The following is a 26,385-nucleotide window of genomic DNA, read 5'->3' on the forward strand; positions in this document are numbered from 1 at the left end:
CAGACCAGGGCTCGAACCCGTGTCCCCTGCATTAGCAGGCAGATTCTCAACCACTGCGCCACCAGGGAAGGCCCTCCCATATTCTTATAACTGCTTTATAGAGTATGCACTGATAAGTTTTTGTGAATTATTGCAAACCTGCATCACTTTCCTTAAACCCTTAATTTACCCTTTCCACCTCTCCTTGACCTCACTACCTTTTTAAAAAATTGAATTATAATTGACCTACAACACTGTTAGTTCCAGGTGCACAACATAATTTAGTGACTTGGCATTTCTGTACATTACAAAATGATCACCATGATAAGTTTAGTTACCATTTGTCACTATGCAAAGTTACTACAATATTATTGACAGTATTCCTCATGCTTTACATTTATCCTCCTGACTCATTTATTTAGTAATTGGAAGTTTGTACCACTTAATTTCCTTCACCTGTTTCATTCCCCCACTCCCAACCCCCGCCCCTGACCTCCCCTCTGTTCTTTTTCTTCTTCTTTTTTTTAAAAAAAGATTTATTTACTTAGGCTGTGCTGGGACTTAGTTGTGGCATGTGGACTTCTTAGTTGTGGCATACGAAGTGTTAGTTGCAGCATGCATGCAGGATCTAGTTCCCTGACCAGGGATCGAACCTGGGCCCCCTGCACTGGGAGCATGGAGTCTTACCTACTGGACTACCAGGGAAGTCCCTCCCCTCTGTTCTTTATATCTGTGAACCTGTTTCTGTTTTGTTATATTTATTCATTTGTATTGTTTCTTAGGTTTCACATATAAATGAAATCATACGGTATTTCTCTGTCTGACTTATTTCAGTTAGTATAATAACCTCTAGGTCCATCCATGTTGTCCCAAATGGTGAGATTTCTTTTTTTTTTAATGGTTGAGTAATATTCCATTGTATGTATATACCACATCTTTATCCATTCATCTGTCAGTAGACACTTAGGTTGCTTCCATATCTTGGCTGTTGTAAATAATGCTGCAGTGAACATAGGGGTGCATGTATCTTGTCAAATTACTGTTTCTGTTTTCTTCACAAAAATACCCAAAAGTGGAATTGCTGGATCATATGGTAGTTCTATTTTTAATTTTTTGCGGAAAAAAATACTGTTTTCCATAGTGGCTGTATCAATTTACATCCTGCCAGCAGTGCACTAGGGTACCCTTTTCTCCACATCCTCACCAGCACTTGTTATTTGTTGTCTCTTTGACAATAGCCATTCTGACAGGTGTGAGGTGATACTTCATTGTGGTTTTGATTTGCATTTCCCTGCTGGTTAGTGATGTTAAGCATCTTTTCATGTGTCTGTTGGCCACTATACCTTCTTTTGAAAAATGCCATTTTTTAAATCAAATTGTTTTTTTGATATTGAGTTTATGAGTTCTTTGTATATTTTGAATATTAACCCCTTATCAGCTGTATCCTTTACAAATATCTTCTCCGGTTCAGTAGACCACCTGCTCATTTTGTTGATGTTTGCTTTGCTGTACAAAAGCTTTTTAGTTTGGTGTAGTACCATTTATTTATTTTTGCTTTTGTTTCCCTTGCCTAAGGAGACATATTCAAAAAAATATTGCTAAGATTGATGTCAAAGAGCATACTGCCTGATTTGTTCCAAAAGTTTTATGGTTTCAGGTCTTACATTTAAGTCTTTAATTTATTTTGAATTTAATTGTGTATATGGTGAGAGAAAGTCCAGTTTGATCCTTTTTCATGTAGCTGTCCAGTTTTCCCAGCACCATTTATTGAAGAGGCTATCCTTTTCCCCATTATATATTCTTGCCTCCTTTGTCATAGGTTAATTCACCACGTAAGTGTGGGTTTATTTCTGGGCTGTCTGTTCTGGTCCATTAATTGATGTTTCTGGTTTTGTGCTGGTACCATACTGTTTTGATTACTGTAGCTTTGTAGGGTAGTTTGAAATCAGGGAGCATGATACCTCCAGTTTTGTTCTTCTTTCTCAGGATTGTTTTGACTATTGGGGGGGTCTTTTGTGTTTCCACACACATTTTAGAATTGTTTGTTCTAGTTCTGTAAAGAATGCCTTTGGTGTTTTTTTTTGTTTTTTTGACTGTGCTGCACAGCATGCGGGATCTTAGTTCCCTGAGCAGGGATCGAATCTGTGCCACCTGCAGTGGAAGCGCAGAGTCTTAACCACTGGACTGCCAGGGAAGTCCTGCCATTGGTATTTTGTTAAGGATTGTATTGAATCTGTAGATTGCTTTGGGTATTATGGCCATTTTAACAATATTAATTCTTCCAATCCATGAATACAGTATATATTTCCACTTGTGTCATCTTCACTTTCTTTCATCGGTATCTTATAGTTTCCCGAGTACAGTTCTTTTACCTGTATTGGTTAGATTTATTCCTAGGTATTTTATTATAATATTTTTGACACAACTGTAAATGGGATTGTTTTCTTAATTTCTCCTTCTGCCAGTTCTTGTTAGTGTATAGAAATACAACAGATTTCTATATATTAATTTTGTATCCTACTGAATTCATTTATTAGGTCTAACAGTTTTTTGGTGGCATCTTTAGGATTTTCTCTGTATCATATGTCATATGCAAACAGTGACAATTTTACTTCTTCCTTTCCAATTTGGATTCCTCTTCTTTTTCTTGTCCGATTGCTCTGGCTAGGACTTCCAGTTACCTTTTTTTTTTTTTTTAAATAGTGAAGTTATGGTTATTCTTTGTATGCACTTGCCCACCTCAGATTTATTTGCCTCTTCTTTCTGGTTTGCAGGGAAGAGATATTCCTTCTCTTTTCTCAAACTTAACTCTTTCACCTCTTTTCTTGTTCCTGTCTCCCCAAAGTATTTTTTACGATTATTCTTCAAAGTGGAATTTGTACTTACTGCTTTTCCAGTCCCTCAACATCCTCTCTTGTTCCTACTATATTGCAGAAACTTGTTTCTGGTAGTATGAATACTAATTGCCAATCTAGTGACCATACTCACTGTCCATCCTTATTGCTTCATTTGCAACAATTGACCACGTTCCTTTCTTGAAACTTCTCTTGTATTGCCGTAGTTAAATCTACTTCCTAGTTTTCCTCCTGTAATCTTTGAATCGTTTTCCTTGTCTAGTTTCTAAATATAGGCACTCCCCCAAGGTTTTGTTTTTGGTTGTTTTTAATATATCTGTTCTCTCTCGGTCAGTGCTTTATTCTTGAGGCTCTGAGATAGAGTTTGAAAGCTACTGATCTAGACTCCTTGGCTGTCTATGGTTGAGATGCAGTGATGATTAATTTTATGTGTCAGTTTGACTGGGCTATGGGGTGCTCCGACATTTGGTCAAACATTATTCTGGGTATGTCTGTAATGATGCTTCTGGATGAAATTAATATTTGAATTTGTAGACTGAGTAAAGGCAGATTGCTCTCCCTAAAGTGGTGGGCCTCACCCTAACAGTTGAAGGCTTGAATAGAACAAAAGGGCTGACCCTACCACCAAAAAAGGGGAATTCCTTCAACTTGACTGCCTTTGAGTTGGAACATTGGGGTTTTTTCCCTGACTTTGGACTCAAACTGAAACATTGGCTTTTCCTGGGTCTTGAGCCTGCCGTACTCAGACTTAGAACTATAACATCAGCTCTCTTGGGTCTCCTGTTTGCTGACTGCAGGTCTTGAGACTTGGCATCCTTTATAATCACATGAGCCAATTTCTTATAATAAATCTCTCTCTCTCCATTCATATGTGTATAAAGAGATGTCCCAGCTTGATGTCCAGTAGGTGCAGTCCCTTAGGTATTCCTCAGCCTCCTGAAGAGACTTTCCTTTTGATGGAACTTGGACCCAAAGTCCGTTTGGTTGGGATATTGCTCTGTCAGTGATCCATATAGGTGCTGACAACAATTAGCAGAGAGAAATTTCCCTGTAGAAAAGTGCAGAAATTGGATGATTCCCAGTTCTTTGTCTTTAGCTCTGGAATAGAATTTTGTAATAGAGTATTTCTAGATGATGACCAAACATCTCCATGGATTTCCAAACCCAAAATATTTACTAAAGAACTCAGTATCTTCCCCCACAAACCTCTTTGTTTCATATATTGGATAATGACATTAGTGATTTTTTCTTATTATCATTTGCCTCTTTCATTCATTGAAAAATATTTGAGGGGACTTCCCTGGTGGTCCAGTGGGTAAGATTCTGCACTTTCAATGCAGGGGGCCCTGGTTGGGGAACTAGATCCTGAATACATGCCGCAACTAATAGTTTGTATGCCGCAACTAAGAAGTCCGCATGCCACAACTAAGAAGCCCACATGCTGCAACTAAAAGATCCCGTGTGCTATAATGAGCATCCTGCATGCCACAACTAAGACCCGGCAAAGCTGGGTCTTAAATAAGTATTAAATAAATGTTTAAATATTTAAAAAAAAGAAAGACTCTTATTTAAAAAAATTAAAAAAAAATTTGAGGACAAAATGTGTGGGCTACAAATATTAACCATTCACAGACCTCATCCTTAAAGAACTCGGGTTAGAAGGGGGAGACAAAATGTATGTGCATATAACTGCAGTATGTAATAGAAAGCCGGGAGTGCTGCATAAAAGTTTGTGCAAGATCAGTGGAGGAAAGAGATGATTTGATGCTTAAGTTGTTTGGAGTTTGAGGAAGGGATCAGGAGCAAGAGTTGAGGGAATAGGTGTGAAATTTTTTAAAAAATTGTTTTTGGTTCCAGAAAGAGTGGAAAAAAACAAAAAAATGCTAATGTTAATGTAAAGATGAAATCATTGGCAGCCCAGCTGTTTTTTACTTTGTGAGCAGAACATTTGTGTTAATTTTCCAGATTCTATTATTACCTTGATGTATGACTAGATAATTAGTTATTATAATCTATTTCTGTCACCATCAATTGAAACTTATAACTTGCTTGAAAGGAAGGACCTAATACATGAAAGGCACTGTAAAAAATACTTTTTTGATTTAAAAAAAAAAGCATCTAGAAATGCCACTAAGGAGATTCAAAATCTATTAATAAGTGGAACATGAAAAACAGACAGAGTTAAAGAAGGAAAGATGGTTACTAGGTCAACAAAAATACGAATTTTTTATAGCATTGCTCCTGCAAAGGTCACAATGCTGTTTTTCTCTCGTGTTTTAAAGGTTTTTTTTTCAGGAGACTTTGTTGTGAGGTACTAGAATGGCATAGTGAATAAGTTAGGTTGCCTGGGTTGAAATCCTAACTCTGATTATATTAGTCATGTGACCTCATGTGCCTCATTAACTTCTCTGTGCCTCATTTTTTAATCTGTAAAATGGGGATAATAGTAATGTTACCCACCTACTAGAGCTTTGTGAGAAATAAATAATATATACATACATATATATATATACACACACACACACATACATACATGACTAAATTTCTTACAGCAGAACCTTACATGTAAGAAATGCTCAGTAATTGCTAGATATATTTTTGTGTGGTAAAATACATATAAGAAAATTACCAGATTAGCCATTTTAAGGTGTACAGTTCAGTGGTATTAAATATATTTACATTGTTGTGCAACCATCACCACCAACCATCCCCATAACTTTTCATCTTGTAAAACTGAAATTCTATACCCATTAAGTAGTAACTCTCCATTCTCCCCTCCCCCTGGCCCCTGGCAACCACCATTCTACTTTCTGTCTTTATGATTTTGAATACTCTTAAGTACCTCATATAAGTGGAATCATATAATATTTGTCATTTTGTGACAGTCTTATACACTTATAATGTCCTCAAGTTTCATCCATATTGTAGCATATTGTAAAATTTTCTTTATTTTTAAGGCTGAATAATATTCCACTGTATACCTCAGTTTGCTTGCTTTTCCATTCATCTGTTGGTTTATACTTGGATTGCTTCCATGTTTTAGCTATTGTGAATAATGCTGCTATGAACATGGGTGTAAAAATATCTCTTTGATACCTGCTTTCAATTCTTTTGGGTATAGACCCAGAAGTAGAATTGCTGGGTCATATGGTAATTCTATTTTTAATTGTTTGAGAAACCACCACATCGTTTTACACAGAGGCTACACCATTTTACATTACTACCAACAGTGCCCAAGGGTTCCAGTTGTCTCCACATCCTTGCCAACATTTGTTGTTTTCTGTTTTTTTGTTTGTTTGTTTGTTTTTGTGGTACGCGGGCCTCTCACCATTGTGGCCTCTCTCGCCGCGGAGCACAGGCTCCGGACGCGCAGGCTCAGCGGCCATGGCTCACGGGCCCAGCCGCTCCGCATGTGGGATCTTCCCGAACCGGGGCACGAACCCGTGTCCCCTGCATCGGCAGGCGGACTCTCAACCACTGCGCCACCAGGGAAGCCCTGTTTTTTGTTTTTAATAGTAGCTATCCTAGTGAGTGTGAGGTGGTATCTCACTGTAATTTAGATATTATTTTTAATAATAATAATAATTAGAAAAATACTTATTTTATAGAATCAGATATTAATTATGAAAATTACTGCTGTTCTTTTTAGGAGACAGTTGAAGGAACTACATAGTGCCTTATATTTTTTCATTGTTTTATGATTGCTATGGCAAATTCATTGGTTCTATGGAAGTAAATTTTAACTTGTTTTTAGAGGGAGCAGAACATTTAACAAATTGAACCAATGGTTGGGTTCCTTTTGAACTGGATATAAAGTTTTACAAAAATATGAAATTCAGTTAAATTTGATTCTTGTCTTCAAGGAGCTTTCACATTAGGACAAATATAAAACAGGATGTAATGATACTGGTGTTTGGTTCAGACTAAGTACTTAGAAATTCTAGGAGGGAAGAAATGCTTCATACTGAATATTCATAGAAGACATTGTAGATGAAGTGGCATTCCATTGGGCCTTAAAAAATTAATAGATCTTTGACTTGTGTTGTGAGGGAAGGTTAGGAGGAAGACATTGAAGACAAACAGATTCAGAGGCAAGATAGTTCAGTTTGTGTTTCATAGGAACAGGATATGAGTCAAACTAACTTGGACATAATATTCACTTGGGAAGTTCTGGGAAATACTATTGGATTAGATTGTGGCAAACTTGGAGTGGCAAACCAGAGGATTTCTTTAGAAATATAAAAATCCATTTTTCAGGTAGTATGGTCTATTTGCTACGATACTTGTTTATGTAACACAGATTAACTTCTGTAATTGGTAAATATGGGATTGATGTCAGTATAATGGGGAGGTAGCATTCGTTCAAAAATAATCTTTCCCAGCATATCAACATTTCAAAGCAATCTAGAACAAACTCTCATAGTTAAAGGGAATATCTTAGTAATGCAGGAAAATATTAGGAAAACACTGAAAGTTCTGCAGAAGTGAAAATGGTGGCTACAAGAACAGTTCCACATTCCACAGGGTTAAGCATTCTGATGAAACAGTAAGTGCAGACAGAGAAGCTGAGAAGACATTTCTGTTTGCATTAAGAACTTTGGTGAAGAAGTGTACATCCTGGGGTATATTTTTAACTTCATTGAAATTGGTCTTCGCTAGAAGCAAATGCCCTTCAGAATCCATATAACAAATTAGGAAGCAGGAGCTCCAGGGTTTAAGGAGGCTTCAGAGGATCAAAGACCATAATTCAAGGTGCAAATTCAAGTGGAGATTTAACTGCACTAGTGTTTCTGTAAAGACTTATTGTTTTAGTTAGGGCTTTGATTACACTTTTTTTTTTTTTTTTTGTGGTACGCGGGCCTCTCACTGTTGTGGCCTCTCCTGTTGAGGAGCACAGGCTCCGGACGCACAGGCTCAGTGGCCATGGCTCACGGGCCTAGCCACTCTGCGGCATGTGGGATCTTCCTGGACCAGGGCACGAACCCGTGCCCCCTGAATCGGCAGGTGGACTCTGAACCACTGCACCACCAGGGAAGCCCGATTACACCGATTTTTGAGTAGTCTGCCTTAACTCTGTTTTTCCCATGAGCTCTGTTATTTGTAGTAGCGATTTTTCTAGAACTCAGGGCTGGCCACTTCCCCATGTACATATCACATTCTAGCAGAAGGGGCTCTGCCACATTATAAAAGCAGTAAATTAATAAAGGAGTTGTTGTCCTGAATTTTCAGTTTAATTTTCTGACAAAACCTTCTTGTTTGTCATGGTTATGGAAATCCATTACAACTCTTGAAATTTATACACTATGTTCTCATTCACTCAAGTTTTAATTGAGAATGTTCCCATTTTAATTTTAAAGGAAATTTACATTTGGAATTTGTGCTAAATCAAGTATTTTTACGTAGTAAGTCAAAACACCTCTAAATGGACTCTGTTGCTTGGCTGTGCTTGGGTAGTGAATTTATCTTCCTAAATGTTGCACACAAATTTTGATCAGACATAAACTTAACTTTTGAAGGAATGTCAGGGTGTTTGTACAAGTTTATTAACGTAGAAAATGCCCACTAACTCCTAAAACTCATTCTCTTATATAAAGAACCAGATGCTTTCTTGGAATTTGAGACCTAAGTTGAATATATAGAATTCCTGGTTTATTAGAGGAGTCCCAAATGGGCTTGATATCTTCATTTTCTTAAAACAGAGCCTAGTCCTTTAATTTCATTCAGCTGTTAACTTTCTGAAGTGTTCATTTCTGGAAGATTTTGAATGGAAATGTCTTTAGCGTTCCATTCTTATTGACTGATACAAAGTACAGCCTATTTCTACTTTTTTTTTCCATCTACACGTTTTTATTTTTATTCAACTATAAGCAAGTAGCAGAATTAACACAAAATTCAGCAACTCCAGACCAGCCTTTCTTACACCGACGAGTGATCAATTTAACACGTACAGACTTTCGGATTTCTGATGACCTCTCACTCAGCCCCGCAGCTCATCTGGATGGCCAAACTTTAACAGCAAAGTGACTCTCTCCCTATTGCTTTTTCCAGTATTGCTCTTTAAAGGAACCAGAGCGGGACACTGACAGCCAATAACCAGCCTGAGATGTATCACGTTGGGGGCTAGTGGACATGCCAGCCCCTGGTTGTCTTAGTGAGAGACAGGGCCCTGAAAACAAATGCCAGAAGATGCCATCACACACAGCCCTGGGCTCGGGCTCACAAAGGCAGAGGCAATCAATCTTTTCGTTTTTTCAACCTCCCTTAAAGATTCTTTGATGCTCTGTTCTAATACTGCAGACCTCGTCTTTTTACCAGAATTTTTTTCCTCTTTAACGTCTGGGTTGTTATATTAACATTTTGATGACCCCATCCTAGTACCAAAGTATCCCCCACCAAAACGGAGTTCAAATTTGATCAAAACATAAACCCCCTAGAATTATAGAGGACAGGCAGAAGGAAAAGACACCCTAAACCTAAATCTTACTGCTCAGGCCTCAGGGCAGGGGGAAGAGAAGAAATCTACATGCATCACTAAACTGAAACACTGCTTGGGAACTCTGGGACGATGTCCATCTCCTGGCTTTCCTCTGCTTCCCAGACAGCTGCTCGTAGAGTTTGGGCACATAGTCATCCCATTTGGCCTGGTAACACGTGCCGGCCCCTGGAGCCCCGAGCTCATACTTTTTGCAGAAATTCGCCACCTTGAATCTGCCACCGTGGTCTCCAGATCGGTTGCTGAGAATGGGCTCATCACACTTCAGTGGCCTGTCCTGCTCGTAAACCAGCCAGATGTAGTAGTGAAGGCCTGTGCCCTTGGGAGGCCCAGAGCCCACATAATCGGAGAGGACTGTGCCACTGCTGATGTCGTTCCCCTTCATGTTGACCACTAGGAAATGGTGCCATTCCCTGTATTTGGAGTCCTTCCTGCTGGGAGCATCCGGGTCTGTCAAGACCAAAATATACAGTTTACCTGGATGAAGGCCATCCCATGCAATGCTGGTGGGCCAGTTCTTCACCTGCGTGGTTGTCAGCACTTTACCCAGCTCGTCAACCTCTGCCCCGCCGTATTTGACCTGCAGTGGGTGCTGCGGCCTCTCATCCACTTCCTGCAGGCTCAAAGGCCCAGACTGCTTGTTGAGGTCCACGAGCATCACGGAGCCAAGGGGGGCGGACAGCAGGGAAAGCAGCGGGAGGACTCGGTGCAGGGTAGTAGTCCAGACTCCCAGGCCTATTTCTACTTCTGAGCAAGTAAAACCAATGAACTTTAAAATAAGGCTTGGGACTTCCCTGGCGGTCCAGTGGTTAAAGATTGCGCTTCCAATGCAGGGGGCGCAGGGTAATCCCTGGTCAGGGAGCTAAGATGCCACATGACATGCGGCCTGGCCAAAATTAAAAAAAAAAAAAAAGACTTAGTTGGCATTACTTTTACAAAGATAGAAATCCATACTTTAAAACTTTGTTACTGATATGATTTATTTTACCTCCATATTTTTGTACATGTTTTTATAAAAATGTGTTTGTGCTATATGCTATTTAGCGTTTTGGGGATCTTTTACTTTTAAAATAAAAACACTCTTTTTCATTACAGAAAGGCCCAAATGGGACCAGTACTTTGCCAGCTGAAAGTTCTCTTCTACAAGAAATTGAAGTACAGAATGAGGAAGTGGCAGCTTTTTGTCAATCCATTACAAAGTAAGGAATTTTTCTTTATAAAGATGATTTTTTATTAAGTAATTTTTTAAAATTTATCTAAACCAGCTTAGTGCTACTAATTATAAAATTTTTTAAGTTTTAACTATTTTCTCCCTGTGGCTAAAATGTCAAAACAATCAGTTAATTGGTACATTAACACAAACTACAGTTGAACCTGTTAGTGTTCTGAGTATTTAGAAGAAAAAATTGAGGTCAGACAGTAGATTTCTGATAGTCTATTACCGAGGGAGAATATGGCTTAAACATAGAAGTTTCATTAGAATTAGAAAATGCCTTTTTTTTTTTTTTTTTTTTTTTTGCGGTACGCAGCCCTCTCACTGTTGTGGCCTCTCCCATTGCGGAGCACAGGCTCCAGACGCATAGGCTCAGCGGCCATGGCTCACTGGGCCCAGCCGCTCTGCGGCATGTGGAATCTTCCCGGACCAGGGCATGAACCCGTGTCCCCTGCATCAGCAGGTGGACTCTCAACCACTGCGCCACCAGGGAAGCCCAGAAAATGCCTTTTTTTTTTTTTATGGCTGTGCTGGATCTTCATTGCTGCACACGTTGAGGTGCGTGGGCTTCTCACTTCAATGGCTTCTCTTATTGCGGAGCACGGGTTCTAGGTGCACAGGCTCAGTAGTTGTGGTGCGTGGGCCCTACAGCGCACAGGCTTCAGTAGTTGTGGCGTGCGGGTTTAGTTGCTCCATGGTATGTGAGATCTTCGCGGACCAGGGATCAAACCCATATCCCCTGCGTTGGCAGGCGGATTCTTAACCACTGGACCACCAGGGAAGTCCCTGCCTTTTTTGCCTTTATAGGGAGACTTAGTTTTGCCATAAACTTTCTAGCATTCAAAATATTGTCCTACTTAGAATTAAGAGATGATATAACAAGCAAGATTAGAGGAGCAAATATATTTTCTGAAGGTTAGAAAAATGCATTTCTAAAATGTTCTTTTAATCCTAAATGTGTCCAGTGTTCTTAATACAGGAAGAAACTGAGACTCAGAGAAGTTACCTACCAAAGTTTACTCAGCTAGTCTGTAACAGAGCGAGGTCTCCATTACCTCTGGTTTGGTGTGTTTTCTTTCCATCATTTCACTGTATTAGTGAGGACTTCTGTTATGAGTGCAAGAAACCCATCTTAAACTAGCATAAATCAAGGAAGGTTATGTATTGGTTCACAAACCCGTATAGCAGAAAGAGGGAGGATGGGGCAGAGCTCAGTGACAGCAAGATCCAGGAATTCACACACTGTAATTGATCCCTACTCCCTTTGGACTCTTCTTCTTCCTCCCTTTTCTCCCTGGGCCCTTTCACCATGCATGTTGGCTTCTACTAGAGATGGAGTTTTGAAGGCAGGGAATATAACCACCGATAGCTTAGACTTTGATATTCTAATGGTCTTGTTAACAGAAAGGAGAGAGTCCTTTCAGTCAGCACCAGATAGAAAAATCCCACGGAAGGAGGGAGTGGAACAACAAACATTGTGGCCAACTGGATGAGATCTGTTATCAAAAGAAGGAAAAGTAGGGACTTCCTTGGTGGTACAGTAGTTAAGAATCCGCCTGCCAATGTAGGGAACACAGGTTCGATCCCTAGTCCGGGAAGATCCCACATGCCACGGAGCAACTAATCCGTGAGCCACAACTAGTGAGCCTGCATGCCACAACTACTGAAGCTCACACACCTAGAGCCCGTGCTCCGCAGCAAGAGAAGCCACCGCAATGAGAAGCCTACCCACTGCAACAAAGAGTAGCCCCCGCTCACGGCAACTAGAGAGAGCCCGTGCGCAGCAACAAAGACCCAATGCAGCCAAAAACAAACAAATAAATAAATTTATTTTTTAAAAAAAGAAGGAAAAGTAGATCACTACTGGGAGATTTATTCTGAATCCAGTATTTTCCCCAGTGTGGTTTAAGCAAAGCAGAGTTTGGGGTTCCCAGATCATTTTCGAGTATATTCATCATTTTTATGATATGGGACTTATTATATTTAACTAGATTTTCTAGACTATTGGTAACATTTCATTAAAATTCTATCTTCTTGTGTGTCACCTTTTAACCAGCATTCCTTTTCTTCAGGATACCTTAGGGAAAAAAAAGAAGAAAAATATCAGTATAGTCACTTTTTCTTTCCTGAAAAGGTTACTCTTTTTTTTTTTTTTTTTTTTTTGCGGTACGCAGGCCTCTCACTGCTGTGGCCTCTCCCGTTGCGGAGCGCAGGCTCAGCAGCCATGGCTCACGGGCCCAGCCGCTCCGCGGCATGTGGGATCTTCCCGGACCGGGGCACAAACCCGCGTCCCCTGCATTGGCAGGTGGACTCTCAACCACTGCGCCACCAGGGAAGCCCAAAGGTTACTCTTAACTGTGTTTTTAAAACTCATATTTTTCAGTAGACGTTTAAAATAGAAGAGACATTTAGGTGACTGAGAATGCAAATTGCATGTGTTAGAAATTACCTGTGCCTTTATTCCATTATACCATTATGTATGTGTGGTTAACAGTTTAGAAATAATCTTTTATCTTAATGGTTTGGTATTAATCTGGTATGTGTTTTATCTTAATGGTTTGGTATTAATCTGATATGTGTTCATCGAGTTTTTAAAATTTTCTTTCCAAACAAACCTTGTCTATTAGACTGTGTTGAGTGACTATTGCATTTAAGCTTTGCATGTTGAGAAATTAGGCTCTCTGTGATCTGCCTTTTTTTCTGCATTTGAATCTTAGTGTTATTTACACAAACTCTGCCACTAAGCTAAAATGATCATTTTTATTTATGTGTGCACACGCGCGCGCACACACACACACACACAAATGGCTTCTGTAATATTAAAACCTCAGATGAACTAGAGACAATGAATTCTTTTTGTAATTTATTTCTGTTAGAGTGGGATTGCAACAAATGTTTCAGAGAAGTAAGAGGGAGAGGTGTTTTTGAAGCCATGTTCTAGAAAATTCTTTCATTCCCCTCTGACCTTGGAGTCAGGAGAAGTCTTGATGTCTTGAAGAAATTAATGTCACTTTCTATTTTTTCCAGTGTGCAGATTTTAAAAACAAGTGTTTATACTCTTAGTAAATGCCTCATTTTTTGAAATCTCCTAAAATGATTAATTTCATTATTTTAATTCAGCTATGACATTAGTGTAAGATTGTCAGGATGATATTTGTTTACAGTTAAGCCTACTTCTAGGCCTTGTTTTTTTTTGCTTCTGTGAAATCAGGGAGTTGCACTAGTGATCTCAAGGGTCACTTTCAGTTTAAAGTTCTGTAAAATACTTTGAAACGGGACATTTAATTATTACTGCATTTTTCTTGTTTTTATTTCTTTTATTTCTTTCCTTTCACACTCATCATAATTGACAAAACTTGCTGTATCTACTAGTTAATAGGTCCAGAGAAAGTTCTCAGAGGAATGTTAGATACCAGTGGAAATTTTTTCTGCTTCATTTGTGGTCCCCTAGGGTAAGATGAAAAACTACACTTTACACTTGTCATTCTGAATAGCCTTTAATTTCCTTTCCTCATATATGGTTCCAATCTAATATTTATATTCTACAAAAATGTCTTGATCCCAAGGATTCCCTGTAGGTTTTTACCTCTGCATTTAGTTAATTTTATTCTAAATGACGCTGAATCAAGTTTCTTATAAAGTAGTGTCAATTCAATTAAAAACCCTCATTTTTTAAAATAAATTTATTTTTATTTTTAATTTATTTTTGGCTGCGTTGGGTCTTTGTTGCTGTGTGCGGGGTTTCTCTAGTTGTGGTGAGCAGGGGCTACTCTTTGTTGCAGTGCGCAGTCTTCTCACTGCCGTGGCTTCTCTTGTTGCGGAGCATGGGCTCTAGGTGCACGGGCTTCAGTAGTTGTGTGGCACGCAGGCTCAGTAGCTGTGGCTCGCGGGCTCTAGAGCACAGGCTCAGTAGTTGTGGCTCAGGGGCTTAGTTGCTCCGTGGCATGTGGGATCTTCTCCGGGCCAGGGCTCGAACCCACATCCCCTGCATTGGCCGGTGGATTCTTAACCACTGTGCCACCAGGGAAGCCCAAAACCCTCATTTTTATATGTAACTTTTTATCACTAGAATTTTTGTCCAGTAAATTCTTGTTTTCTGAACTGTCATCAGGAATTTCTGATTTTCCTTTTATCATCCTTAAGGATTTCTGAAAATTGAAGGCTTCCTTGGATATAGATAAAGTTCTTTACCGTTTTATATATTAGTTAGCTACGTGATTTGCTGTGAGTATCTTATTTCATGTGGTATTTCTTGTTTCATAGGAAACAAGAATACCAAGTATGTGAGAAACAATAAAAAATCTTAGGCTGGGTCCTGTGAAGGTCTTGTCATTGTGTTACAGAGGGGTAAGCTTGGCAGCAATCAAATATTTGAAGGTAATGTGTCCATATCTAAAGGTGCATTTCCAACATCAATTTAAGTTTATTACTTTCTATTACCTTTTTTTCAATTACATTTCTTTTTAATATTGGATCCTTTGTGGCACTTAAGATCACAGTGCAGAAACCAGATTTATTCATTTATTCATTTATTTGACGAGATGCTTATAACGCTTACCATGTACTAGACACTGTTCTGAGTGTCCTTATAAACTTAATTCACATAATTCTCACAACAACCCCATGAAGTTAGTAGTAGTATTATCCCCATTTTATAGAAGAGGAAACTGAAGCAACAAGGAGATTGAATAACTTGCCTAAGATTACACAGCTAGTAAGTAGTACAAACAGGATTTAAACTTGGGAAGTCTGACTCTAGCAGTAGTGCACAAATAGTTACACTTGCTGCCTGCCTCTCCAGAACCTTTCTTATTGTCAACTCAAACTATTTTATTCTGTTCCTATAACTTGATTATTTTAATCTCTACAGAGCGAATAGATAAAACTTCCAGCATTCATTCCGTTTATAGCCCTGTGAAAAGCAGATGGGAGAAGTGGAGTTTGTCTTCTAACTTCCAGAAAAAAGTCAGTTAAGGGAAGCCCACAGGCTTAAAGAAGGCATCAAATCCTCCTTTGTCTTCAGATAATAGAAGTGCTATCTGGAGATGAGCCATACACCTGCCTTATATATTTAAATTTAAACTATTTTGCTACTATGAATACCAAGAACACTTCACAGGCAATTTTTTTGCCATTCCCTAAGTCTTAGAAATCACTTTGAGGGAATAAAGGCCTCATAGCACTGTAAAAACCCATTGTCTATGTTTTTCTATCATGCTAACAACCAAAAACTGTGTAGGAAAAAGGATGTCAGAAAAAAAGATTTTAAAAAGACAACAAACTTTTCATCCCTCTGGCAATTGCAATTTAGGTCTATCACCTGTATTGTCAGTGGTTCATTAAAAATGTACATTTTGTGAAATTATACTGTTTAGCCAAAAATCTGAAGCAGAGAACCTCATTTAATGCTGTGTATCCAGTGTGTGTTTTGTTGATGTTGATAGTGTTACCAAAGCGGTCCTGGCAGTACTTAATCTCTTTCCTTGGATTCTGTTTTTTACAAGGCAAATGCCGGTGTTTTCGAGTTTTGACAGGGGTCCATTCATTACATTTCTCCTGAGCTGCTCTAGAATTGGACAGTAACACAGAATTGAATGGCTATAAGCATGCAAAGCCTTGTTCAGAGCTCTCAAATGCAGCTTTCAAAAAAAGAATTTAATTTCTTGTTTTTTGTGAATAGATTGAAGACCAGTTTTCCATATACCAATCACTGCACAAATCCAGGCTATTTGTTAAGTCCAGTCACAGTGCAAAGAAACATATGTGGAGAAAATGCTAGCGTGAAGGTCTCCATTGAAATTGAAGGATTTCAGCTACCAGTTACCTTTACATGCGATGGTAGGTTCATAGTTCCCCAACGATCTTGTTTTGCTCTGATTAGGGAGAAAATGTTTAAAATGTTAATGTTATCATTCTTTTAATAAACTGACTCAGTTATCATTAGGTATCCTTTAAAAATCTCTGTGTGTGTCGGGGGGGGGGTAAAATACTTAACATGCATTAGTTATCCCTTTCTAGAAATTGGCGTTCATATGGATAGTTCTGTGGTTTGGGTTAGAGAAAAACCAGTTTACTTTTATAACTACATATTTCTCTGAAAGATGCTGAGTAATTTGGTTAATCAGTGGCTCTTGGCCAAAGCCCAAAAGCATTAGCTAGCAAGGCTAATTATAGTCCTATTCTTTATATTCTAAAGGAAGACTTATTCTCTTTAAACATACCTTAAATTTTGGTTTGGGGAATCGTATGCAGTAAGAATTAATACTAAAATTGAAGGAAAGTAAGGTCAATAAGCTTCTTGATTGAAATAAGCATGGATAAGCATTGATAGCAAATGTTTTGATTTGTATCAAATTTTGACTTGATATATCAAGATCTGATTCATTTAAAAATATATCAAATTCCTATTGTTTGGTGCTTCATAAATGTGCACATTTATAGTGTACATCTCTTAAGAAATGTAACCATTTTATAGTAGAAGTGCTTTGTGTGTTTAATAACTGTTATGATACATATAAATGTGTTCAGAAATGTAGCTATTGTATTAGATAGAGGTTTTATGGCCTTTTCTGCCAAGCTGTTAATTTTCATGAATTCTGAATGTAGTCACTTTCTTCTAAGTTGAACATAAAAGCTCTAAGTATAGAAATAGGTTACTTTAGTTTTTAATGGTTTGTAATCTTAGTATCCAGCTATTGTGAAGAATGATAATTGAATAATACTTCCTACTTTCTATATTTTTATTCTTCATTGGATAATTTACCAGGCAAATGTCAAATGTTTAAGGTGATTCTTTTTCCTTATGATTTGGTTTAAATAATTGTTTGTTAGACACTGCTAAATGTCATCCTTTTTGGAGGAGTCTGTAATACAGAGGTGGCTTTCTTAGCTTAGATCTGCCCTGTCTAATACGATAACCACTAGCTACATGTGACTATTGATTACTTGAAATATGGCTAATATAGATTGAGATGTGCTATAAGTGTAAAATACACACTGGAATTCAAAGACTTACTTTGAAAAGAGAATGTAAGATATCCCATTAGTAATTTTGAAATACCAATTATATATTGAAATGATATTTTGGATATATTAGGTTAAATAAAATATATTATTGAAATTAGATTCATCTGTTTCTTTTTACTTTCTTCAACGTGGCTACTAGAAAATTTTAAATTACATATGTGACCTGCATTATAGTTCTCTTATATAGTGCTGTTTTAGATTGTAAGACATACAGTCTGAATAGGTATATACTTAGTGTTGAATGTATACAATGAAAATGATGACTAACTCTTTTACAGTGAGTTCTACTGTAGAAATCATAATAATGCAAGCCCTTTGCTGGGTACATGATGACTTGAATCAAGTAGATGTTGGCAGCTATGTTCTTAAAGTTTGTGGTCAAGAGGAAGTGCTACAGAAGTAAGTATTCATTTAATTATTGAGCAACATTTTTGGAAATTTCATTCTAATGGATTAAATTAGAAAAATTTCAAGTTAAATTTATAATCTAAAACCACATTGGGTCCTAGTGAATTGGTTTATTGGATCAGTTAACTTATATTAAGATATACGTTGTCCAAGACATTGTGTCTAAGACAGTAGAGGATCTTGCCCTTAAGAAGCTGATAGTCTTAGATGGGAAGAATGGTGGGCAATTGGTTGACAAGTGAATTTAAAGTTGTTTTTCTTTCTGCAGAGAGGCAATAGTTACATCATTAGGGACTCCATTTTCCCTTTGTAGCATGCAGTATTACTTTATACACAGTGTTTAGTTGTGATTTCCTTTTAGTTGCCTGAAATAATCATTATATGAATCTTTTTCTGAACCTACTAGAGATGCTCTGTCCCTGTTTTTTTTCCTTGTTTGTCTTCATCTTCTTTCTTCTTTGCTTTAACTCTTCTCATGTAGAATTATTTCTCTATTTAAATGCTCACACTTGGTTAAAAAAGTCTCTGTATTTTACCATTCTCTTCAATTCCTGATGAGTAAAATTTACATTTTACTCTCACCTGTATAATTTCTAGTTTGAGGAGAATAACACTGATGAATAATTGATATATTTTAACAGTAATCATTGTCTTGGAAGTCATGAACATATTCAAAACTGTCGAAAATGGGACACGGAGATTAAACTACAACTTTTGACCTTCAGCGCAATGTGCCAAAATCTGGCCCGAACAGTAAGTGTGTACCCTATAACTGAATTGCATTTGGTTGAATCTAAATAATTTTAGATTAACTTAGATATTAATTATTAAATATTAATTTTAGATTAATATTAGTTTGGATTAATATGTAATTCTAAACAATTGCTAATCAGCCAATTTGCAATGTGTATGTGCTCTGAGAGTTTTGGGTTTGACTGGGAGTGAGGCACGCTTTATCCCCTACAGGATAAAGCAGATGTGGGGAGAGTTTTAGCAGACCGGGGGGAGACTTTCAATCATGGAGGTTTAGGTAGCATACTACTCAGAGTTGGAGGCATGTTTGAAAATCAAAGTGGAGGAATTATAAAAGTTTGGCTTGTAATAGTTTTACACAAGTTACACAATGAAAACATCAGGGTCAGTCAAGGAGAAATGAGGAAGAAGAAAGATTTTGAATGCTAAATATGGTTTTGGGGAGAAAAAGATCCACATTGACCTTTGCACCAAACTGAGAAAAATATATTATTTTTCACAAAATGAAAACTAATTCTCTGTTTTAAAACTATAGTACTTTCTTTTGAGGTTAAAGCAAAATAGAATGCAAGAAATTAGGCCATTTTATTACTGTATAAACACTTGATGACTTTTAACCTCTAAAGAGAATCATTCATTTGGTAGAATTTTAGGAGGAAAAATATCAATCATTTCTACTTTCTCTTTTCTTTATTTTCCTAGGTTTTGCTCCTATGTTAGGTAGAATTTATTTCACTTGGGTGGAAACTATTTCACAAAACTCAGTACATTTTAACAATCATTAGTAACTTCTGTTTTCAGTTTCTTAAGGCATGTTTTTGAGTATTTTGAATAATAAGGGTTATGGTTGAAGAGACCAGTGCCTTATTTATTAAAGGTAAGGTAGAAGGAAATTTGGTTATCATTATAAAAAATGCAGAAATTCAGATGATCTCTTCTCATCTGGTTCCCACTCCACCTTCATTTGGCTGTCCGCCATCTTTAAAAGTGCTTTTAGCTCTCCATTCTCTCTCTATAGCAGAGGCCTCGGTTCTCAAAAGTCACTTTCATTTCAAGAATTTATCATACACTTAACCTTACTTAATTTGGCAATAGAAAGACCAAAGAATGGATTTCATTATTTGGTAAACATTTGTCTGTATGTTTATTTAGGCAGAAGATGATGAAACACCTGTGGATTTAAACAAACACCTGCATCAAATAGAAAAACCTTATAAAGAAGTCACGACAAGGTGTGGCATCTAAAACATTAATTTCAGGTTTTCAGACGTTACGTTTGGATGTGAATGCACTTATTTTGGTGAATAAAACAATCATTTTTGCATATGGTATCTTTCAGCCACAATAACTTCTTTATTTCAGACATCCTGTTGAAGAACTTTTAGATTCTTATCACAACCAAGTGGAACTGGCTCTTCAAATTGAAGTAAGTCTTAATTCACATTTTGGCTTGATGATTTAAAGATTCTTTTCTCTGTACACTCTTAAATACTAATGTTGGAATTAGATTAAATATTTTAGAAGGACAATTTAAACTATATTCTTGAAGTTGATATTTGATAACTTGTTTTCTGACCCAACATATTAACAAAAATTCTCAGTAGTGCTTGAGTTACCTGAGCTTTATTACTAAGAGGAACCTTCACTTCAATTCAAAAAGCATTTATTGAATACTTGCTATATGCTAGATGCTGGAGTTATGAGAATGAATGACCTAATCCCCACCTACCAGGAACTTAAAACTAGCAATGAAAGATTTAAACAGAATTTCAACATAGTAAATGTAGAATAGAGGTATGTTTTGGCGTCCTTTGAGAGATTGATGAGGGGCACTTCTCCCAACTTGAAGGTTCAAGGAAGGCCTCTAAGAAGGGATGCTTGCTGCCGGATCCAAGTCTTAAACAGTATGAGTTAGCTAGAAGATAGTTGGGAAGGGCATGTGAACAAAAGTACATAGGTGCGATACATATGTGGAAGTGTAAGCACTTCTCTGATACAAAGTGTGAAGTGAAGGTTGAAAGATGAAATTGGAAATAGCCAGATATAAATTACCACCATATAATTCATGTGAAGGAGTTTTACTTTATTCTCCAGATCGGGGGCCATATCCAGTCCACTTCCCATTCTTGTAAAGAAAAATTTGGGGGACACAGCCACATTCATTTGTTTACATATTTTCTATGACTGCATTTGTGCTCTAATACTAAAGTTGAGTATTTGGGACAGAGACCATATGTCCTGCAAAGCCTGAACTATTTACTATTTTCATTTTACAGGAAGAGTTTGTTGACCCCTCCTGTAGCCATTCAAGGTGTTTTAAGCAGAGGGTAGGAAGTGGAGTGGGGTGGGGTGGGTGACTTGTTTAGTCTTGAGCTCTGAAGTCACTCTGGCCAAATTGTGGAAGTTAAATTTAAACTTGGCAGGGTTGGTTTCAGGGAGACTACTTAGGAAAGTTTTTGATAGTAGTCCAGGTAAAAGACAGTGAGTGTGGTACAGGTAAAGAGGAGGGACTGATTAACAATATTTAGTAGATAAAATTGGTTAGATTTTGATAGGTAATGAGATGTAAGAGAAGAAGAAATAGTGTAGGATGACCTCCAGATTTCTAGCTACTGTTATACTTTTTATCAATATATAATTATGTTGATTTATCCAACAAATATTACTGAGTATCTTCTCTCTCAAGGCACTGTTGTAGGTGCTGAGGATGTGGCAGGGGACAAAAGAAACTGTAATCCTTGCTCTTTAGAGAATTTACATTCTAGTTAGAGGAAACAGAGTAAAATAAACTAGCAAGGTATATGTTATATCAGGTGGTAAGTGCTATTAGAGAAACATAGAGGAGGGTAATGTTGCAATTTCAAATAAGGTAATCAGAGAAGGCCTCATTGAGAAAATGAACTTGAGTAAAGAACTGGAGAAGGAGAGGAAGAAGCTACCTGGTTATCTGGGGGAGAAGTGTGCCTGGTATGTATAAGGTCTGCTAGGCTAGAATAGAGTGAGGAAGGGGGCAATAGTGGAAACAAATGAATGAGGAAGATTTTTTTTTTAGTCACAGGAGAGAGAATGATGGCTTGGACCAGAAGTGATGAGACGGGGTTGAATTCTGTGACAATTTTGAAGTTAATGCTAGGAGGATTTACCAATAGATTGGATGTGGAGCATGAGAGAGAGAGAGAAGCATAATTCCAAGGTTTTCTACCTGAGCATTTGGAAATTTGGAGTTGCTTTTAGAGAGATGTAGAAAACTGAGAGAAGAACAGGTTTGTGGGGAAGACCTGAACTCAGTTTTGGACATTTTGTTTGAGATGACTATTATTCATCCAAGTAGTGATATTGAGTAGGCAGTTGGATATGAGTGTGGAATTTAATGGAGGAGATCCAGGCTGGAGATAATAAACTGGGGAATCATCAGAATATAAATATTTTGCAGCCATAAAACTGGATGAGATCACCAAGAAAACCACTGCAGGTAGAGAAAAAAAAAAAGTTCAAGGATGGAGCCATGGGTATACTCCCATCTTATAATAAAACAAAAAATCCACATCCCCCTGCAGCAATCACCCTATACTTCTCTGTTCTCCTTATAACAAAACTTGAAAGTTAATCTGTTTTTTCTGCTTATACTTCCTCTCTTCTCACTCTCTTATGAACCCACTCCAACCAGGCTTTCATTCTCAACGGTTCTCTGAAACTGCACTTAAGATCATCAAGGACTTCAATGATCAGGATTCCAGTAATAAGTTCTTAGTCTTTCTTTTTCTCAACTTTTCTATCGTGTTTGATAGAGTTGATCGTTTCTTCCTTCTTGAAACACTCACATGGCTTCTGGGATACCACATTCTTGGTTCTCCTACTTCCAGTGTCTGCTCTGTGTTCACTCTTACTTGTGGCTTCGAAGCTCCTTATGATCTTATCTTCCTGACCTCCAGAACATTAGAATGCCCAGGGTGCTCAGTTCTAGGACCTCTTCTTCTCTCTGTATTCACATCGTAGGTGATCTCGTTTAATCTCATGTCCTTAAATACCCTACATATGTTGATCATCACTTCAGATTCAAGTGTCTATTACTTGATATTTTTATATGAGTGTCTGACATCTCAAATTTAAGATATATGAAACTGAATTTTTATGCTATCCTTCATATCTATTCATCAGTCTTCCCCTTCTTAATAAATGGCAACTCTGTCCTTCCATTTGCTCAGGCCAAAACCTTGTAGTCATATTTTATTTCTCAAGAAAAAGATATTTCACATCCCATATGCAGTCCCATTCCTGTCAGCTCTGGCTCGAAAATACATTCAGAATGTGACCACCCTTCATCACTACCAAAACTATACTCCTAGTCAGCTATAGTAGTTAACAGCAGTTCCTTACTGGTCTTCCAGCTTCTACGTGTCCTTCTATAGCCTGTCTTCAATAGGCAACCAAAATTATCTTTTAAAAATAAATCACTAAATGCAATGTGGTATCCTGGATTGTATCTTAGAAGAGGAAAAATACATTAGTGGAAAAACTGGTGAAATCTGAAGAAAGCCTGCAGTTTAGGTAATAGTAATTTAATGAGTGTTAATGTCTTAGTTTTGACAAATTTAACATGGTTATGTAAGAAGTTACTTAACCCATTTTCCTTTAATGTTGAATGAGAACTCTCTTTACTATTCTTGCAACTTTTCTGTAAATCTAAAATTGTTCCAAAATAAAAAAAAATTTAAAAAAATGAATATAATCACAGAAAGCAAATGTAAAATAAGAGAAAATCAAAGCCAAAAGATGGTTCTTTGAAAAAATTAATAAAATTTGTAAACCCTTAAAAATATTAAATCATGCCACTCTTTTGTTCAAAATACTGTTTACCACCTCAGTCAGTAAAATTCAAATCCCTAATTGTTGCTTCAAGGCCCTACACATTCTGACCCACTACCTCTCTGATCTGGCTTCCTACCCCTTTCTTCTTTGTTCTAGCTGATCTGCAGGTATGCTCCCCAGCTGGGACCCTTGTGCTTATCCCTTCTTTTAATGCTCTTTCCCCAGATACTTGCATGACTTACCCTTTCAGTTTATTAACGTCTGTGCTCAAATGTTGTCTAATCAGAGAGCTCTTCACTGACCATCTTATCAGAAATAATAGTGACTCTGTATAGCTTTATTGAGGTATAATTTATGTACTGTAAAATTTACCCATTGGATGTGTACAATTCAATGATTCTTTTAGCAAATGCATAGAGTTGTATAATTGTCACTACAGTCCACTTTTAGGATATTTTCATCACTCCCAGAAGTTTCCGTGTACTACTTTCCAGTCATTCCCCATTCCCATCCTCAGCTCCAAACCACTGCTGATCTGGTTCCCGTCTCAGTAGGTTTGCCTTTAATGGAGGTTTCCTGTAAATGGAATCATACCTTATGTAATCTTTTACATGTGATTTCTTTCACATACCATACTGTTCTTAAGCTCTGTCCATGTAGTATGTATCCACAATTTTTTTTTATTGCTGAATACTTCCATTGTATGGATATACCACATTTTATTTATCCAGTTACCCAATAACTGACATTTTGAATGTTTGTAGTTTTTGATTATTATGAATAATGCTGCTATAAACATTCATGTATAAGTCTTTGTGTGGATGTATGTCTTGATTTCTCTTAGGTAGGTTTATGGGAGAGGTCAGGAAGTTGCAAAGTTCTGATCCCTCCTGGTCTTAGTTTTCTAGGGATAAGATGTTAATTTATTTCACTAAAATGAAGTTAGGGTGGCAAGTAGGGGTTTTGAGGCAAGGAATAATGGTTGGCTTCATCTTCTAAGGGGAATGGGAAAGAGAGCTGACCAGGGCTTGTAAAAGGAATGTTAAATGGCATGCAGATGCCTGCTGAAATTGGAGACTGTTGGATCTTTATGGTTGTGAGATTTTCTTTAGAAGAACTAGCTGCCTGGTAGAAGAAGCAGAGAAGTCTCTGAGCTCAGAGAACAGGTTTGGTCAGAATGAGGGTGTGAGGGCTGGAAGCAAAGGAGATTATGATCAGAATATGGTATTGTGGTTAAGATTCTGATAGGGTACAATTATGGGGTTGAAGATGCTGTGAATTTTTCAACATTGACAGGTTTTTTTGGCTGTGTTGGGTCTTTGTTGCTGCGTGTGGGCCCTCTATAGTTGCGGCGAGCAGGGGACCACTCTTCGTTGCCGTGCACGGGCCTCTCACGGCGGTGGCCTCTCCTGTTGCAGAGCACGGGCTTCAGGAGCACGGGCTTCAGTAGTTGTAGCACGAGGGCTCAGTAGTTGTGGCTCACGGCTTAGTTGCTCTGTGGCATGTGGGATCTTCCCAGACCAGGGCCTGAACCCATGTCCCCTGCGTTGGCAGGTGGACTCCCAACCACTGCACCACCAGGGAAGCCCCACATGGACATTTGTGTAACTGAGGCTTCTTACAGAATATAGAGATAAACGTCCAGAGCAAAAATAAGGCATGTAGTAGGGGAAGTGACCACATGTCAGTGGCAAGGCAGATCAGTCAGTCAGGGGCCAAGTCAGGCAACAGAAACTATAGTGTAGTTTTTTGAACAGGGAAATTTAAAGAATTGTTAATTAGTAAAAGGTAATTAATTACTATAAGGGGTAAAAGAGGACTGAAGCAGGAGTTGGCACATTATGGCTCACATGACAAATCTGGCCCGTTTTTGTAAATAAAGTTTTATTGGAACACAGCCTTACTCATTCATTTATGTTATCTGTGTCTGTTTTCATGCAGGGTTGAATTGTGACACACTATTTGACCCACAGAGCCTAAAACATTTGCTGTCAGGCCTTAAAAAAGTGCCAGCCTTGCTCTGAGGGGTCCAGAACAGGTGGACAGGTGCAAAGAAGTAACAGGTAACAGGTGCAAAGAAGCGCAATTATCAATTCTACAGTTGAGGAGTAATGTGGATAGTGAAGGAACTTTGAGGACTTATGATAGAGCCTCTCCCTCAGCCCCAGGCTGAAATTTGGCCTCTTTGAAGAGGGTATGGCTATCACAGGAACACACAGGTTGCCTATGGCAAAGAAATTTGGTAGAGCTGTCAGATTGGAGGAGCATGGCTTGAGGGTACAGCTGGAGCGGGTAGTTGAGGACCATTGGGCTTCCATACTGAATTTAAAAATAGAGGACTGGAACCCTGATGAGAAGTACCTTCCTGCTGTTATTGCCTTTGAGTGTCCTTTCAGGGCCCTCTATTGACAAAACCTAACATTGTACTAGCTGGCAAAGGAGAAATGTTTGTAAGGTCAAGTTCTTGTATCACAGAGTAGAGCAAAGAAGGGTGGATTTGGAACTGATAGACAATAAATTGATAACTGGCATATAAAAAATGATGGAGAATAGTATAGGAGAATGGCATGAGCCTCAAAACTGGAAAGGTTTTTGCATGAAGGTGGAAGAGCAAAAATAAGAAATACAAGTCAAGTAAGCAAAAATTGGGACCTTCGGGATCTGAGGACTGCAAGGTAATTGGGTATTTGAGAAAATGAGGTGGTTTCATTTACACGTGAAGATGAAGAGAACATTTGGTTTATGGTAGCCAAGCCTCAAAGGTGGAAAATTTTAAATGTTTAAGGGGTGGTACAGTACTGAGTTTCAGCCCATTCTAACAGTACTTGGCATTTAAGTTTGGTGTAAAT

General features: G+C 38.0%; 1 protein-coding gene and 1 pseudogene across 2 annotated transcripts in view; one reads left to right on the top strand and one right to left on the bottom strand.

The window, feature by feature from the left end:
- Positions 1 to 26,385, top strand: part of PIK3C2A (phosphatidylinositol-4-phosphate 3-kinase catalytic subunit type 2 alpha) — a 104,636-nt gene that overhangs the window by 37,052 nt on the left and 41,199 nt on the right. For both annotated transcript variants that reach the window (XM_030831493.2, XM_030831494.2), the window contains exons 3-8: positions 10,423 to 10,526; positions 16,221 to 16,378; positions 17,845 to 17,965; positions 18,616 to 18,727; positions 19,880 to 19,959; positions 20,090 to 20,153. In XM_030831493.2, coding sequence (XP_030687353.1) covers positions 10,423 to 10,526; positions 16,221 to 16,378; positions 17,845 to 17,965; positions 18,616 to 18,727; positions 19,880 to 19,959; positions 20,090 to 20,153 — 639 coding nt within the window. The remainder of the gene's footprint in view (positions 1 to 10,422; positions 10,527 to 16,220; positions 16,379 to 17,844; positions 17,966 to 18,615; positions 18,728 to 19,879; positions 19,960 to 20,089; positions 20,154 to 26,385) is intronic.
- On the bottom strand, positions 9,366 to 9,985 carry LOC115839417 (phosphatidylethanolamine-binding protein 1 pseudogene; annotated as a pseudogene).

Source organism: Globicephala melas, chromosome 8, assembly GCF_963455315.2.
Source record: "Globicephala melas chromosome 8, mGloMel1.2, whole genome shotgun sequence".
Taxonomy (NCBI): Eukaryota; Metazoa; Chordata; class Mammalia; order Artiodactyla; family Delphinidae; genus Globicephala; species Globicephala melas.